This window comes from Zosterops lateralis (assembly GCF_965231275.1).
Source record: "Zosterops lateralis genome assembly, chromosome: 13".
In the NCBI taxonomy this organism is placed as follows: Eukaryota; Metazoa; Chordata; class Aves; order Passeriformes; family Zosteropidae; genus Zosterops; species Zosterops lateralis.
The window spans coordinates 2,019,191-2,032,500 of NC_139773.1; the positions used below are offsets into that span (position 1 = coordinate 2,019,191).

Here is a 13,310-nt window from a genome sequence, read left to right on the forward strand (position 1 = left end):
ATTAATTTATTTCTTTGCTTCCTTCAGAGCGTCCTCCTTGCCCTGCCCCTGCTCGTCCCTCTAGGAGCGGAGCGGGGCCGGGGCTGAGCTTCAGTCGCCACTTTAAAGGGCGCAGCTGCGTCTCATTCCCGGTGGGCTTCTCCCATTCCGGTCACGTCCCAGCTCGCTCTCCGTGCTCGGAATGCCCTGCTCCTCTCATTAACCAGCGCCACAAAGGCTCCCGGCCCTCTCCGAGGGGACCTTTGGGACGAGGAGGTGACAGTGCCACACGCGGGGTGTCCTTTTTGGGGAAGTAGCCGCATCAGGAAGGTTCGCGGTGCTCGGGGCAGGGCTCACCTCCCTGCCGGCTCCCGGAGTGTCCCCGTCCACTCGGGGCTGTCATTCCCTGCCGCGTGCGCTCGGGAGAGCAAAGGTGACAGCGCAGGGAGCCCGTGGTGACAGGTGGGTGTCCCTAGGAGTGGCCCTTTCCTGTTGGCACACAGGACGCGCTGCAGCCCTGCCGCCTCCCTCTCCTGCCGGATCCAGCTGTTCCGCTCCCCATCCAGCTGTTCCTCTCCTGCCGCCGCACCCGCCTCTGGGGTACACCCCGGTCACACCACCCCCCTGTCACACCGCTCTCTGCCCCTATTCACAGCCTTTTTCCGTTGTCATCTCACCCGTCCCAACCTTTATTTCCCCTCCCCAGCCCCCGCGGGAAGTTCTCCGCAAACCCCGGCCCAGCTGCGGCTCTTCCCAGCGCCCGCGGGTGACAAAACCACCGACCCACGCACCTTCCTCTCACCGAGGAACGGGAGGGAAACCCCCAAAAAGACCAACAAATCCCCAGCAGAAGCTGGAGTGCCGAAGCTCAGGTGTTAACACGGACGGCTGGAGATATTTTTTTCCGTAAGACCCCGCCCCTCTCCGTGTGCCATTGGCTGGGCCGGGCTTTCGCCGCCAGCCTTTTGTACGCCGGGCGATGCAGCTGTCAGCCCGGCCGGCTCCCGCTCCCCGCTCGCTCCCGGACTAGGAATGGGCAGGAGGAGGTGGCCTGTTGCCCTCCTGGTGGCCCTGTGGCTCGGCCAGCTGGGCACGTGGGCAGCGGGGCGCCCCAAGGTGAACCCCAGGATCGTCGCGGCTCCCCAAGGTGAGTCCCGGGCTGCACCCTCGGGATGCGGCTGCTCCCTGCGCCGGCTCCTTCCTACCTGGGGCTCGTCCTTTGGGCAGACTCGGGCTGTTTTTATTTCTTTTGTGTCCTCGGCGAGGCTTTTGGCTCTCCTTAAACGCCTGTGGGCTGGGGCTGCTGGCTTTTAATTGGATTTTTAGACTGTCTTTTCTTTCTTTTAATGTTTTAAAAGCATTTTCCTACGAGCTGGGGACATTAAAGGCTGTCGAAAAGCTTTTTTCCCCCCCTCCGCTATCAGCTGGGTCTATTAAAGGCTGTCAAAAAAGCTCTGAGGCTGTCACAGGACACATTTCCTAACTTGCAGCTCCCTAGAAAATGAGAAGTGTATTTACATAGTTAATGCACTTATTCAGCTGCTAACTCGCCCTGCTCGCTGCAGATGAGTTTGGTGAGTAAATGTTTGCTGAGGACCCCTGGTCTCGGGGACAAATTTACAAACGGCACGTAAGGACTTTGTAACCAGACTGGATCTCGGCAAAGCCGAACAAAGAAATGTTTTCAAGGCTCCGAGCCTAGTGTGCCGGCGCTGGTTTGATCCCGAGTTTCGGGATGAATCCCCCCCAGGCTGGCTGGAACAAAGACCCCGTTGCCTTTGGCGGGCGGGCGGGCCGGGCTCTGCAGCACAAGGGCTCCTCTATGCTCCCTTATTCCCTGGCAACTTCCGAGAACGCCCATTTCCCCCGCTTCGTTCCGTGCCATCTGCTCTCCTCTGCTGGCATTTGCGGTGCCCTTCTCCCGGGCTGGGAGAGCGGGGGGGCGGTGGCCGTGTGCGCGGCTCGGGGGTGGCCTCTGCTGTCACCTTGTCACACACAAAGGGGAGAGGCACCGGCAGGGAGGGCAGGGGAGGCTGCTCCGCGATGGCGTCACCGCTGCTGGCTGCGGGAAAAGGGAGCGGGACGGGAGCTGCCGCTCCGGGGAGAATTCCCCTGTTCCCGACAAGTGTCGAGGTTTTTGGCGTGGCTGGAAAGGGAGGGATGGAGTGGCCGATCCCCACCTGTGTCCCTGCACAATGCTGTCACTTGTCCCCTCCCCCGTGTCTGGGTGCCACTGAAAGGCTGCCGTGCCTGCACCTGTCACCGAAACCAATTAAGAGATTCACCTGCTCCGTTCTGCACTTATCTGCATCTCTAATTATTTCTGGGAACTCGGCAGGGCCCGTGTCTAAGAGGGATTGCAGTCAGGGAGGGATGGGAACGAGCCATGTCCTATTTAGCGCCTCCTTGGTGTCACCTCTACCCTCCCGAGGTAGGGCTGTGGCTGAGGGAGGAGGAGGAGGGTGGACAAACGGCCCGGGGGCTGCTGTGGCCGAGGAGGCGCGGTGAACTTCCCCACGGCCCGGGCTGGCTGCAGGCTCAGCATGTTCGGCGGGGCCGGCGCTCAGCACGTGGCTGCTGCAGCTGCAGCCCCGCTCCCAGCCCGGCCCTCGCCGTGCATGCGAGGGGGGGATGGAGCCACAGGGCGCCTTTCCAGCTCGGCCCCCCGTTCCTGGGGGTGGAGAGCAGCGTTCCGGGCCCGCTGCTTCGTTTGCAGTGCTGCAGGGTTGGCCCCGGCCCTGGGCTCTGCGGGAACTGGCAGCTCTCCTCTAATTAAATTTCTTACACGCCACGGCCCCGCACTAGCAGCAGGTGATGCGGCTCGGCAAAGGCACCTCCACGTGCTCCAGCCCGGAGGAGGGTGAGGATTTCTGGGGCTGGGCAGAGCCGAGCTCTCTGCAGAAGCCATCCCTCCCTGCCTGCAGTGCAGGAATTTGGGCAAAGCTACTGCTGCTTTTCCGTCCCTCAGCCTGGCTCCCCTCACCAGCACCGTGCCTGGCGAGTCTGTGACACCAAAAGTCTCGGTTCCACTGGTTTGGTGACATCTGGAGCCTCCCTGGCTCCACCAAACTCTGCCCTCCCTGCAGGTCGCTGAACCTCTCCGCTGCTTTGGCCCCCAGTTCCCAGTAAGGAATAGGTGAGGGGATGTGGGGAACTGGGACAAAAAGTACCCGGGCCGAGGTGGCACAACCCTGCACTCACACCTGCAGACAAAGGAACACCGCGGGCCTGTCCTGTCCTGTCCTGCTCAGAGCTCCTGGATAACCATTCCCAGCACTTTGGAGCACGGTACTCTGTAGCTCCACAGCCCCTGGAGCCTGCACAGGTGGGGCAAGTGTCACTGCCAGGCACTCCTGACCTGGCAGGATTCCTTCTTCTCACGGAGCTGGGAGCAAAGGTCATCTGCACACCACTGCTCGAGTGCCTCGGGTTGTTTTTATTGGCAGGGCTTTTGCCCCAGTCCCGGGGTGTCTCCTGGCCGCTGCCCTTCTCTGTATCCCGGGGAGGAGGATCCAGACACCGAGTTCTTCCAGACTGGTGCAGTGCTCCCATCCTCCCCATCCTCCCCTGCATTTTTCCAGCCAAGAGCTGCCCGGCTGGGCTGTGCTTTGGCAAAGGTGCGGCTGCATCCCACACGGAGCTTTCACTCCTCGGCGCGGCTCCCGTGTCCCGCATCCCCCATATCCTGTGGCCCGGGGCCGGGGCGGCGGTGGCAGCGGGAGGGGACACCCAGCCCGGCTGTCTCCTGACCGGAAAGTCACCGAGCATCGTAAAACGCTGAGCGTGGCACGGAGCCTGCGGGCGGGCTCGGGCTGCTGCAGCCCGCGGCGTTCGCAGCGCAGGCTCGGCTGGAGCTGCTGCCACGCTCAGGAATTTGTCCCTGCTCAGCCACACGTGCGGAGATCCCGGGAAAACTCGGATGTTGGCGTTGACGCCGGGGGGTGGCATGGGCTCCGACTGTTTAATTATTGGCAGCTCATTAACAGGTGAGCTGGAAGCCAGAGGGAGCAGGTTCTGAGAGGAGCGGGTCCCCGAGGGAAAAGCAGGATTATACAATTGACCCTTGGCTGCCTCGGCGGGGTGAGCTGGCTCCAGCCCGCCCCAGGGTAGAGCGGGCCCGTGGAATGGCAGTTCTGGGAATCGGCCTGGGCTGCCTGGAACAGCTCCTGGGCTTTGCTAGGCTTGGCTGCCTCCGTGCCTGGCAGAGCTGTGTCAGCAGGGCTGGTGGGGAGCTCTCCGTGCCCTGGCGCACTGGGGCTGGATCCCCCCAGAACCTTCTGGAAAGAGCTGCAGAGGGCCTTGGGATAAGGGATGGAGGGACAGGACACAGGGAATGGCTTCCCACCGACAGAGGGCAAGGATGGATGGGATACTGGGCAGGAATTCCTGGCTGGAAGGGTGAGGAGGACTTGTTATGGAATTCCAAGAGCAATTGTGGCTGCCCCTGGATCCCTGGCAGTGCCCAAGGCCGGGTTGGACACTGGGGCTTGGAGCAGCCTGGGACAGTGGAAGGTGTCCCTGCCTCTGGATGAGACAATCCTGAAGGTCCTCATGTCTTGGTGTTGTGACAAATGAGGAATTTCTGGTGCCAGCAGCAGCTTTTTCTCCTCAGTGACAGCATCTCTGGGGCTTTTTGTGGTCCCAGGGTGTGAAACATCTTTGTAGGACACTTTCCCACTAAGCTCTTGGAGCATCACCATTTCCAGGAGAAAGCTGCTCGCTTTCCCAGCAGTGCTATTTTCTCCTTTTTCACAGGGTTGGGGGATGCTGGGAACTGAAAATGTTGGTTGGGGAAAGAAAAAAAAAAAAAAAAAAAAAAAGAGAAATATGTTTTGCTGTGCGCAGATTGAAAAAGAAGAAAAGCAAACCAAACAAATGGAGTGAATCACAGGCACCTCCTGTTGCAAGAGCACGACACAAAAACAACAGGCAGGGCACAACTGATGGAAGTTGTGGCTGGAAAAGGGAGTGAGATGCCAATTCTGACCAAGCTCCCAGCTCTGCACCAGCCAATTTGGGGCCGGAACTGCTGAGAAGCGGCCTGGGAAGGTGTTCTGTGGGTGATGCAGTCAGGCTCGCTGCCTTAAATGGGACAAACTAAATTTAAACCCGAGTGCTCGGGTACAGACTAAATCCAAGCTTGAGCATAAAATAAATCTAAGTGCAAGTGCTTTTTTAGGGAAAATCTTGCATCCAGAAAAAGGGCTGGGAGGTGAGCGAGGAGGGGAAACGGGTCCCAGCCACCTCCGTCCGCCGGGCTGTGGCTATTCCTGGCTGCTCCAAAAACAGGGCTGGTTCCTCCTGCTGGGCACCCTTTTCCTGCCGGCCCCAGCTCCACCCGGAGCACCCTGGGATGACACAGGAGCAGGATGTGGAAGCAGCTGCCGTGATGGAGGTGTGGGGACAAAGGTCGGAGTGATAAATCCTGCCCTTAATGACAGGTCTGCTTCTGTCACTTGTCCCCTCCCCGGCCTGGGCCCTGTTAGCCGGGTCAGGGCATCGATGATTCCACCTTGCCTTATCTGCTGGGACCAAATATTCCCATCTGGCTGGTGTGGGGCTGTGGGAGGGAGAGGGCACCGCGAGTTCTGGGAGCTTCCTTGAGGAAGTCGTGGCCAGTTCCAGCCAGACACCTGCCCTCGGGCTGCTCTGGCCGCAGCTTTGCTGGGATCTTGGTGTTTTCAGAAGTCTGATTTCACATTCCTGCCCCCGGGGCTTTCTAAGTCTGGGAAATGTGGAGCTGCAGCCAGGGCTTGGACGTGACCGGAATGGGAATGGAATGGACTGGACGGGGTGGGGGGAGGGGGGGGGGTGCTGGGGAGGGCTCCCTGACACTCCCTGGCACAAACCTGGAATGTCCTGGGGCTGGCATCCACCTGAAGCTCACAGCAGGTGTGGGAAGCCTCCAGCTGCAGTGATGCCTTGGGCAGGCTGACCTGAAACAAACACTGGACAGAGCTGGAGAATAAAGTAGATGTTTATTGGAAGGCCTTTAGGATACATCTTGTTCAGGAGAAGAGCCTGGCCAGGGCTACACCCAAGGTGGACACAAAATGGACACAAAATGGATGACGAGGTCCTACACTTTTGTAAGTTTTGGTCCATTTCAACATTGGGGTTTAATTGTCCAATTCCAACTCTAGGTTGTGAGGTCCCATCCTTCTTGTTCCTCCCTTCAGCCACCCTTGTTTGTGCTTTTGGGCCTGAAAACTTGTAACAGTTGTCCTTGGTCTTCAGCAGGAAAAGGATTTGTTTTGTGTCTCTGCTCTGTGCAGAGCTGAGTGACACTGACTGTGAGCTCAGAACTGCACCCCTGGACAGCACAGGATATGAAATACATGAGAGCTGAAACTTAAGGCATCAGCAGCAGGAGGAGGCTGGAAGGGCACAGTGGGACTATTCCTGATCCCACTGGGATCCCTCTGGGAAGAGCCTGCACTGCACACACCTCAGCTGTGTCCCACAGGGATAAAACCCCTGGGTCTTCCCACTTGAACCCCCTGGGACACCACGGGCCGTGCTCTGTGCCCACCCCTGGGCAGGGAGACTCTGCCCGGGAAGGGTTTTCCAGCTGTTGGGAGCTGGGATAGGGAAGTCCATAGAACAGGGTTGTTCTGGATGCTGCTGGAGCTGCTCAGGGCAGTTTTTACCCCCGGAAAGGCCTTTCCTGGGAAATCAATGCCTGGATCTGACTTTCCTGGGCTGGGAGGGGCTCCCCGGATCCCGCTGAACCCGTCTTTTGTTGTGTTGACACAAGATCCAGCAGCGCTTGTGCCATTGTTCTGCCGGCCGTGGGATAAAATTCCACAATCACAGGCAGGAGCCGGGAAGCAGCACAGCCTGGGACCGCCACTGCGGAGCGGAGCCTTTGGAAAAGTGGCAAAACCCGGTTCTAAATTAAGCCCCCGCAGCCGTGGGGTGCAGCGGGAGGCTCGGCACCGGGGCAGCCGGGAATGCCGGACCTGCCCCATGACAGAAATCCACGGCATCAAAAGGCTCCGGCCTCGCCTTGCAGCTCCAGTGCTGCATAATTATGGGGGGAGCGAGAGTGGGGCCGTGTTAGTATTCATGGAACTGCTGCCGAGCCTGCCAGCCAGGGATTTGGTGTTTAACAGGGAGAATTCCAGCCTTCCTGGAGCGTGGGGCGAGCAGGGCCCCGGCTTTGAATCCAGGGCTTGTTCCCCGCGGGATGCAGGTTAGGGGTCTCTTTTGTCGCTCGCTGAGTGGGTGTTTGGGATGGATTCCAGCTCCAGCTCTGGCTCGGAGTGGGGGTATCGGCAGCACAGCTTCCAGAAGAGCTTTCGGGATCCCAAATCCCGGCAGCTCAGTTACCAAACCCCATTCCTTTTTTCCCCCCCATTCCTGCCCCAGGTCCCCCCAAGGCGCTCCCAGAAATAGCTCGGGAATGGTTGCCGTGCCAGGATATTTCCTTTCGGAGTGTGGCTCTGAAAAAAAGCGCATTTGTGTGCTCCGAGAGCGCTCTGCAGCGTGGCCCTGCCGGGCATCGGGATCGCGCCGGGGCTGCCGGCTTTTGTGGGATGGATTATCCCCGCTAATGCGGGCTCCATTGTCTGCCCGGCTCTGGAAAAAGCTGGGCATGGCAGCGATCTCTCCGGGGCACAGGAGCGGGGAAAGGAGCCAGGGAAAAGCGGGATGGAGGCAGCTGGGAGTGCCGGCGTGGAGAAGCCTCGCTGGGTGAGGGTGTTGGTGCTGGTGGTCCTGCGAGGCTGTGCCCTTCCCTCTGCGGGGAGCTCGGAGGCGTTGGGAAGCCAGAGATAAGATAAGAGGAGAGAAGTGGAGCTCTCTTGGCAGCAGGTGAATCACTGCTCATTTCCAAAGCGCTCGGGGTGATGAGAAACTCCCAGATGAGCCCCGGGGCAGCGCCTTGCTCGGATCTCGGGATGACGGAGAGGCGTGAGATGGCTCAGGCTGCTGGGGCCTTTCACACCTCTTTTTTGGGGGGTTTCCCATGAGCTCCTGGGCCCCTCAGAGGGTTTTTAGGGCTGTGTGTCCCCCTTGGTCCCTCTCCCTCCACCTGTGCTGGTTCTGAGTGAGCAGCTGAGCTCCTGGGCCTCCTAGAAGGGGTTTTAGGGTTTTCTGTCCTCCTGGTCCCTCTCCCTCCACCTGTGCGGGTTGTGAGTGAGCAGCTGGAGCTTCCCCCAGGTCCCAGCTGGAAAAAGGGAAGGAAAACAGCCCACAGCCCCAGTCCCTGCTTTCGGGAACCTGCAGGATGGAGGGAAGGGCAAAATTCCAGTCAGGGCTATTACCCAGCCCGGGCTGATGGGAAAGCACTTTGGAAAACCCATTAAAATGCTCCTTCCTGGGATGTCACTTCTGGAAGGCCCAGGCAAGGCTACGATGCCAAACCTGGCCCTTCCCTGCCCCAGAGGGACAGGAGAGGCTGGACTGGCTTTAGAATACCGAGAATTCCCACAGGACTCGCTGATCCGCGTTCCAGCCCCAGGGTGGGATGGACACAAAAAAACACCAGGACTCGCTGATCCACGTTCCAGCCTCGGGGTGGCTGGGACAAGGGAGGCAGGGAATGTCTCACTTCAGCCAGAAGCGTTTTCAGCCCTCTGCCTGTCTGGTTTCCCCAGGAGTTTTGGGGGTCCCTGCTCTCTTCAGGAGAGCAGGAAAGCAGTGCCAGGTGGCCAGGCTCCAGCCGGCTCCAAGCTGAACAGGAGGGGAGCGTGGAGGGACTGAAAGTGAGACCAGGATGGGATCTGCACCCGGAGGGAGCTCCGGGGGGGATGGGACAGAACAGAAACCTGGAGGTGTTGCTTCTGCTCTGCAGCTTCTGCTTCCTTTGAAAAAAATGACTCAGGTTGAGGCACGGGATGACCCGAGACACGGCAGGGCTGCCCCAGGGTGATCCCTCAGCCCTTCCAGCCTCTCCTTCTCCAGAGGGGATATCCAAGGGGCACTGGGGACCCTCGGGGAACACGGACCCTGCTCCTGGGGTGCAGCCCCTGCAGAGGCCGGTGACAGGAGGAAACAGTGGGGAGGAAGTGGCCTCCACACATTTCTTGCCTCTTGCATGTCTCCTTTCGCCTCCTTCTTGAAAACCCCTCCAGAAAACACGAAATGTGTCATTTTTCACAAGGTGTGGTGGCAGTTGGTGGCGGTGGCAGCGTGCCGGGGCCTCACAGCCACAAACCCTGCAATTATTCCGTGGCAGGTCAGAACCAACCTGCCCAAAAGTCCTGAAATGCCTCATTTGCAGTCAGATCGTTCCTATAAAAAACCCCGTTGCTGCAGGCTCTGTCCCAGGAGCCCACCAGGCTGCCTGAGGCATCTGTCCTATGGGAAGGGGACACTCCTGTCCCTGGTGTCACACTGTTCCCTCGTGTCACTTTGTTCCCTTTGAGCAAAGTCACGCTGGAAGGAAAACTTAGCACAGCAGCTCCTTGGAGATATATTTCCTCTTCCTGAAATGCCTCAATTTGGGAATTTATAGATCGTCTAAAAAAAAAAAAGGAGGAAAAAAATGCAGCTTGGCTTCTTACTGGCATCCGTGGTGGAGCTTGGGGGGGAGGGAGGCAGCGGGGGTGGGAGCAGTGTGAGGAATGCAGCCCTGCTCCGGGGATGGAGGGGACTCTGCCAGCGCTGTCCCTGCTGTCCCCATCGCCCTGGGGTGGCTGCTGGCACCGCCTCCCGGGACATGACGGCAAGGTGAGAAATGCAGGGATTGTCCTCCTGGCCCTGGCCTGAGGGAATGACGAAACTCCAGCTGCACTGCGGAGTTTTGGGAGCTGGGATGGAGTCCTGAGTGACTCAGGAAGGGGCCCTGAATCACATCCCTGGGAAAACTGGGCCTGGGCTGCTCGTCACGCGTCCTGCGGGACAGGGAGCGGTGTCACCGCATCCCCACGACTCCCGATTGATGTGGAGAGCCCGGGGCGCTCCTCGCCCCGAATCGGAGCCGGGATGAGGGCACAGGTGACATCAAGTGACAGTCCCACACTCCCGGGCTTTGATTCAGCTCTCCCTCCTGCCTGCAGCGCCCATCCCACGCTGTCACCGGGGCCGGGATCTGTCCCGGCCGTGGGGAAAGGAACCGGAGCCGGGGAGTGTTCGGAGCTGCGAGCGGAGGCTGCGCGGGCAGCGGAGCAGGTGGCAGTGCCATCGGGGCCACCGCGAGTGACAGCGCTGCCGGCGTCACACTGACAGCTCCCGCGGGATCGCCCGGGCTGCGCTGCCAGGCCTCGGCACCGCGCCAGTCCCCAGTCCTGCTTTTCCACATTTCCCTGATTTTCTGTGTGCTGCCCGCGTGTCCCCGTCCTGTGACAGCCACGGGAGAGCTGGGATGGCACAGCTCAGCCGAGGGGCTCTGTGGGAGAGGGCAATTCCAGGGATGGGCAATTCCGGGGGTGGGCAGTTCCAGGGAGCAGGCAGGCACTCTACCCTTCTCTATCACTTCACATTCCAAGGTGATTCCCACTTCGAAGGAATTTCTGGGCAGAAAATGCAGGATGTGCCTCGTGCCTGCCCCAGCCCCCAAAACCCTGCTCTCATCCCGCTTCAGCTTTCATTTCTCGCGAGCTTTATTTCAGTTCCTGATTTTAACCCGTCACCTCCATCCAGGGCCTCCCCAGCCACCAGCATTCCCACAGAATTCCCCCACTCCCGGAGCCGGGAGCGGTGCGAGCCGGTGACTCAGGAGCGTCTGGGCTGCGGGAGGCGCTGCCAGCCGGGAATGCTGGAGAGGAGCGAGGAGAGCGAGGGAAGGCGGCGCTGACTCAGCCCCAGCCGGGCCGGGTGATGGAGTTTGCCGGGAGAGGCTGCAGCCCACGCTGCCCCTCTGCTCCGGAGGTGGGAACAGCCGGCTCCGGGATGCTCCGGGATGATCTGATGCTCCTCAAAGAGCTCTTGGCCCCACAGGGAGCCGTTTGCTCTGTCACCAGAGCCGTGTGCGGATTTAAAGCGAGATTGCTCCCTTCTCTCCATGGCATCCAGAGCATCTCCCGGTTCCCTTCCCTCCCCCCGGGCATCCTTCCGAGATGAGATGCGCCGGGTGCCTCTCACCCCGATTTGATGTTCCCTCTCCCCTCCCCTCTGGCTTGGAGCACAAAGCCGCCCTTTCTGCCATTCAGGAGCGGGGACATTTGCAGGGACAGAGGTGCCATTGATTCCCGCTCGGGCCGTGGGGCTGGCGGCAAACGCCGGGCACGGGGGCACGGCGGGGTCAGCCAGGCTCCAGGAACGAGCCCTGTGTCCCCTGCAGCTCCGGGCTTGGATGTGGGAGCGGGGGTGACAGCGGGGCCAAGCCTTCCGAGGGCACCAGCCTTTCTTTGCAGTGCCCAGAGCTTTGGGTTTGCCAGGAGAGATGTCCCGTTCTTTGGGGACACAATGGGACACAGCCCCATCCCTGGAATGTCCGAGGCCGGGCTGGATGGGGCTTGGAGCACCCTGGGATAGTGGAAGGTCCTGCCCTTGGCACAGGAACGGGATGAGCTTTTCCAGTCCCAACGATTCCATGATTTTATGGCGCTGTGGGCCATGAGATGCCCTTTGTCTCCTCACCCTCATCAACCCCACACCCACAGTCTGGGGTGCAGGGTTGCCCCCCCATCCTGCCGGGGGGAAGGGGATCCAACCCCTTCCCTAATCGCAGCTGCTGCAGGCAGAGCAGGACTCGGGACCGGCTTTGCAGGCCTTAGGCCCAGCCCTACTGGGCGGCCCCAGAGGCAGAGGGACCCCAGCAGCCGCTGCTGGAAGCGTTTGGAGGCTCGGCTGCCAGCGCAGGGAGCCCAGCCCAGGCTCTCTGGAGGGCCCTGGCTGGCAGAGCTGTTTCCTTTCCCGGCTCCGTGATTCACGGCGGTCCCCGGGGAGCTGCAGGATAAACAACAACCTCGGCGCCGGCCAAATGATTGTTTAGGGCTGGTTTGTTTTCGGGAGTGTGGCATTGCAGCTCGGCGGGGCTCAGGAAACTCAGGAAGAGCCCCCAGAGGAGCCGCAGGGCAGCAGGGGAGAAGTGTGGAGGAGGAAGAGGAGCTGAGTTTGGGGATTTGCCTGGATTAGCAGCAATTTAGGGGCTGGAGGTTTCAAACAGGAGTGAAGTTTGGTGAGGTCTGGGCAGACCGGTTGGTGATGGGGTCACAGCACTGTAGGGGCCCCATAGGAGTGGGGTTTTTGGGAAGGGAGAGGGTGTGAAAGGGATTATTCCTCTCCTGGGCAGGCTGAGCCTGAGCCTGGCTGCAGAATCAGCCTGGAAGATCCTGTGCCAGCTTCTCCAGCTTGGGCTCAGTGGTTTCTCGGAGCCTTTGGGAAGGCTGGGCAGGGCACAGGGGCTGGTAGGGACCAGGATCAGTCAGGCTGAGGGTCCCAGGGGAAGGGCACAAATAGCTGTCCCCTCACTGTGTCCCCTCAGCCGTTCCCAAATCTGACCTGGGAAGTTCTGGCAGCTTCCCCGAGCCCTGCTGGGAAAACTCTGCTTGTTTTACGGGATGAGGGACCCCGAGGAGGTGGGAATAACCCCACAAACCCATTGGGAATTCAGCAGTCCCGGTGACCTGTGAGGTGCCTCTCCCCTCTTGCCTCAGGGCCAAGTGCCAGCCCTATAAATAGAGAGAGCCGCGTGCCGCTGATTAATTGCCCCGTGTCTGGCTGCCAGTCCCAGAGGCGTTCCTGGCCCTTGGCTGAGCTCTGAGAGGGCTGGCCAGGGCAGAGTCTGCTCTCTTTGGGAAAGGGAAAAGCGGGAGTGCCGAGCTCCGAGGGGCAGAGGGCAGCCCTGAGCCCTGCAGCCATCCCTGTGCTGCCATTCCTGCACACCTCAGCACTTCGGGACCACGGGGGGAGCAGGGCCGGCCTCCTCCAGCCCAGCTGGTCACACAGCCAGGAACAGAGGGTGTCTGGGGGGAAGGGCAGCTGGAAAAGCCGGGATGTGAAAGAGGAAGGGCAGAGGGGCAGATGCGTCTGCTGCCAGCTGGGGCGTCTGAGACCTGGCTGCCACTTTTTGTTCCTGTCTGGGAGCACAGGGATTGTGGCTTTGAGTAACCTTTCCCCTGTCAGACCTGACCTCTGGCCTCCATCCTCCCGGGATCCAAACCCTGTCCATTCCCTCCCGGGATCCAAACCCTGTCCATCCCCCTGGGATCCAAACCCTGTCCATCCCCCTGGGATCCAAACCTTGTCCATCCCTTCAGGGATCCAAACCTTGTCCATCCTTTCTGGGATCCAAACCCTGTCTATTCTCCTGGGATCCAAACCCTGTCCATCCCTCCCGGGATCCAAACCCTGTCCATCCCTCCTGGGATCCAAACCCTGTCCATTCTCCTGGTGATCCAAACCCTGTCCATTCTCCTGGGATCCAAACCCTGTCCATTCTC

General features: G+C 60.2%; 1 protein-coding gene across 1 annotated transcript in view; it reads left to right on the forward strand.

Moving 5' to 3' along the window:
• Nucleotides 1-958: 958 nt before the first annotated feature.
• The window catches only part of SEMA7A (semaphorin 7A (JohnMiltonHagen blood group)), a 26,629-nt gene continuing 14,277 nt past the window's right edge, over nt 959-13,310 (forward strand). Inside the window, exon 1 of the mRNA XM_083870895.1 lies at nt 959-1,126. Within this exon, the coding sequence (XP_083727021.1) occupies nt 1,012-1,126 (115 nt within the window). The 5' untranslated portion in view covers nt 959-1,011. The remainder of the gene's footprint in view (nt 1,127-13,310) is intronic.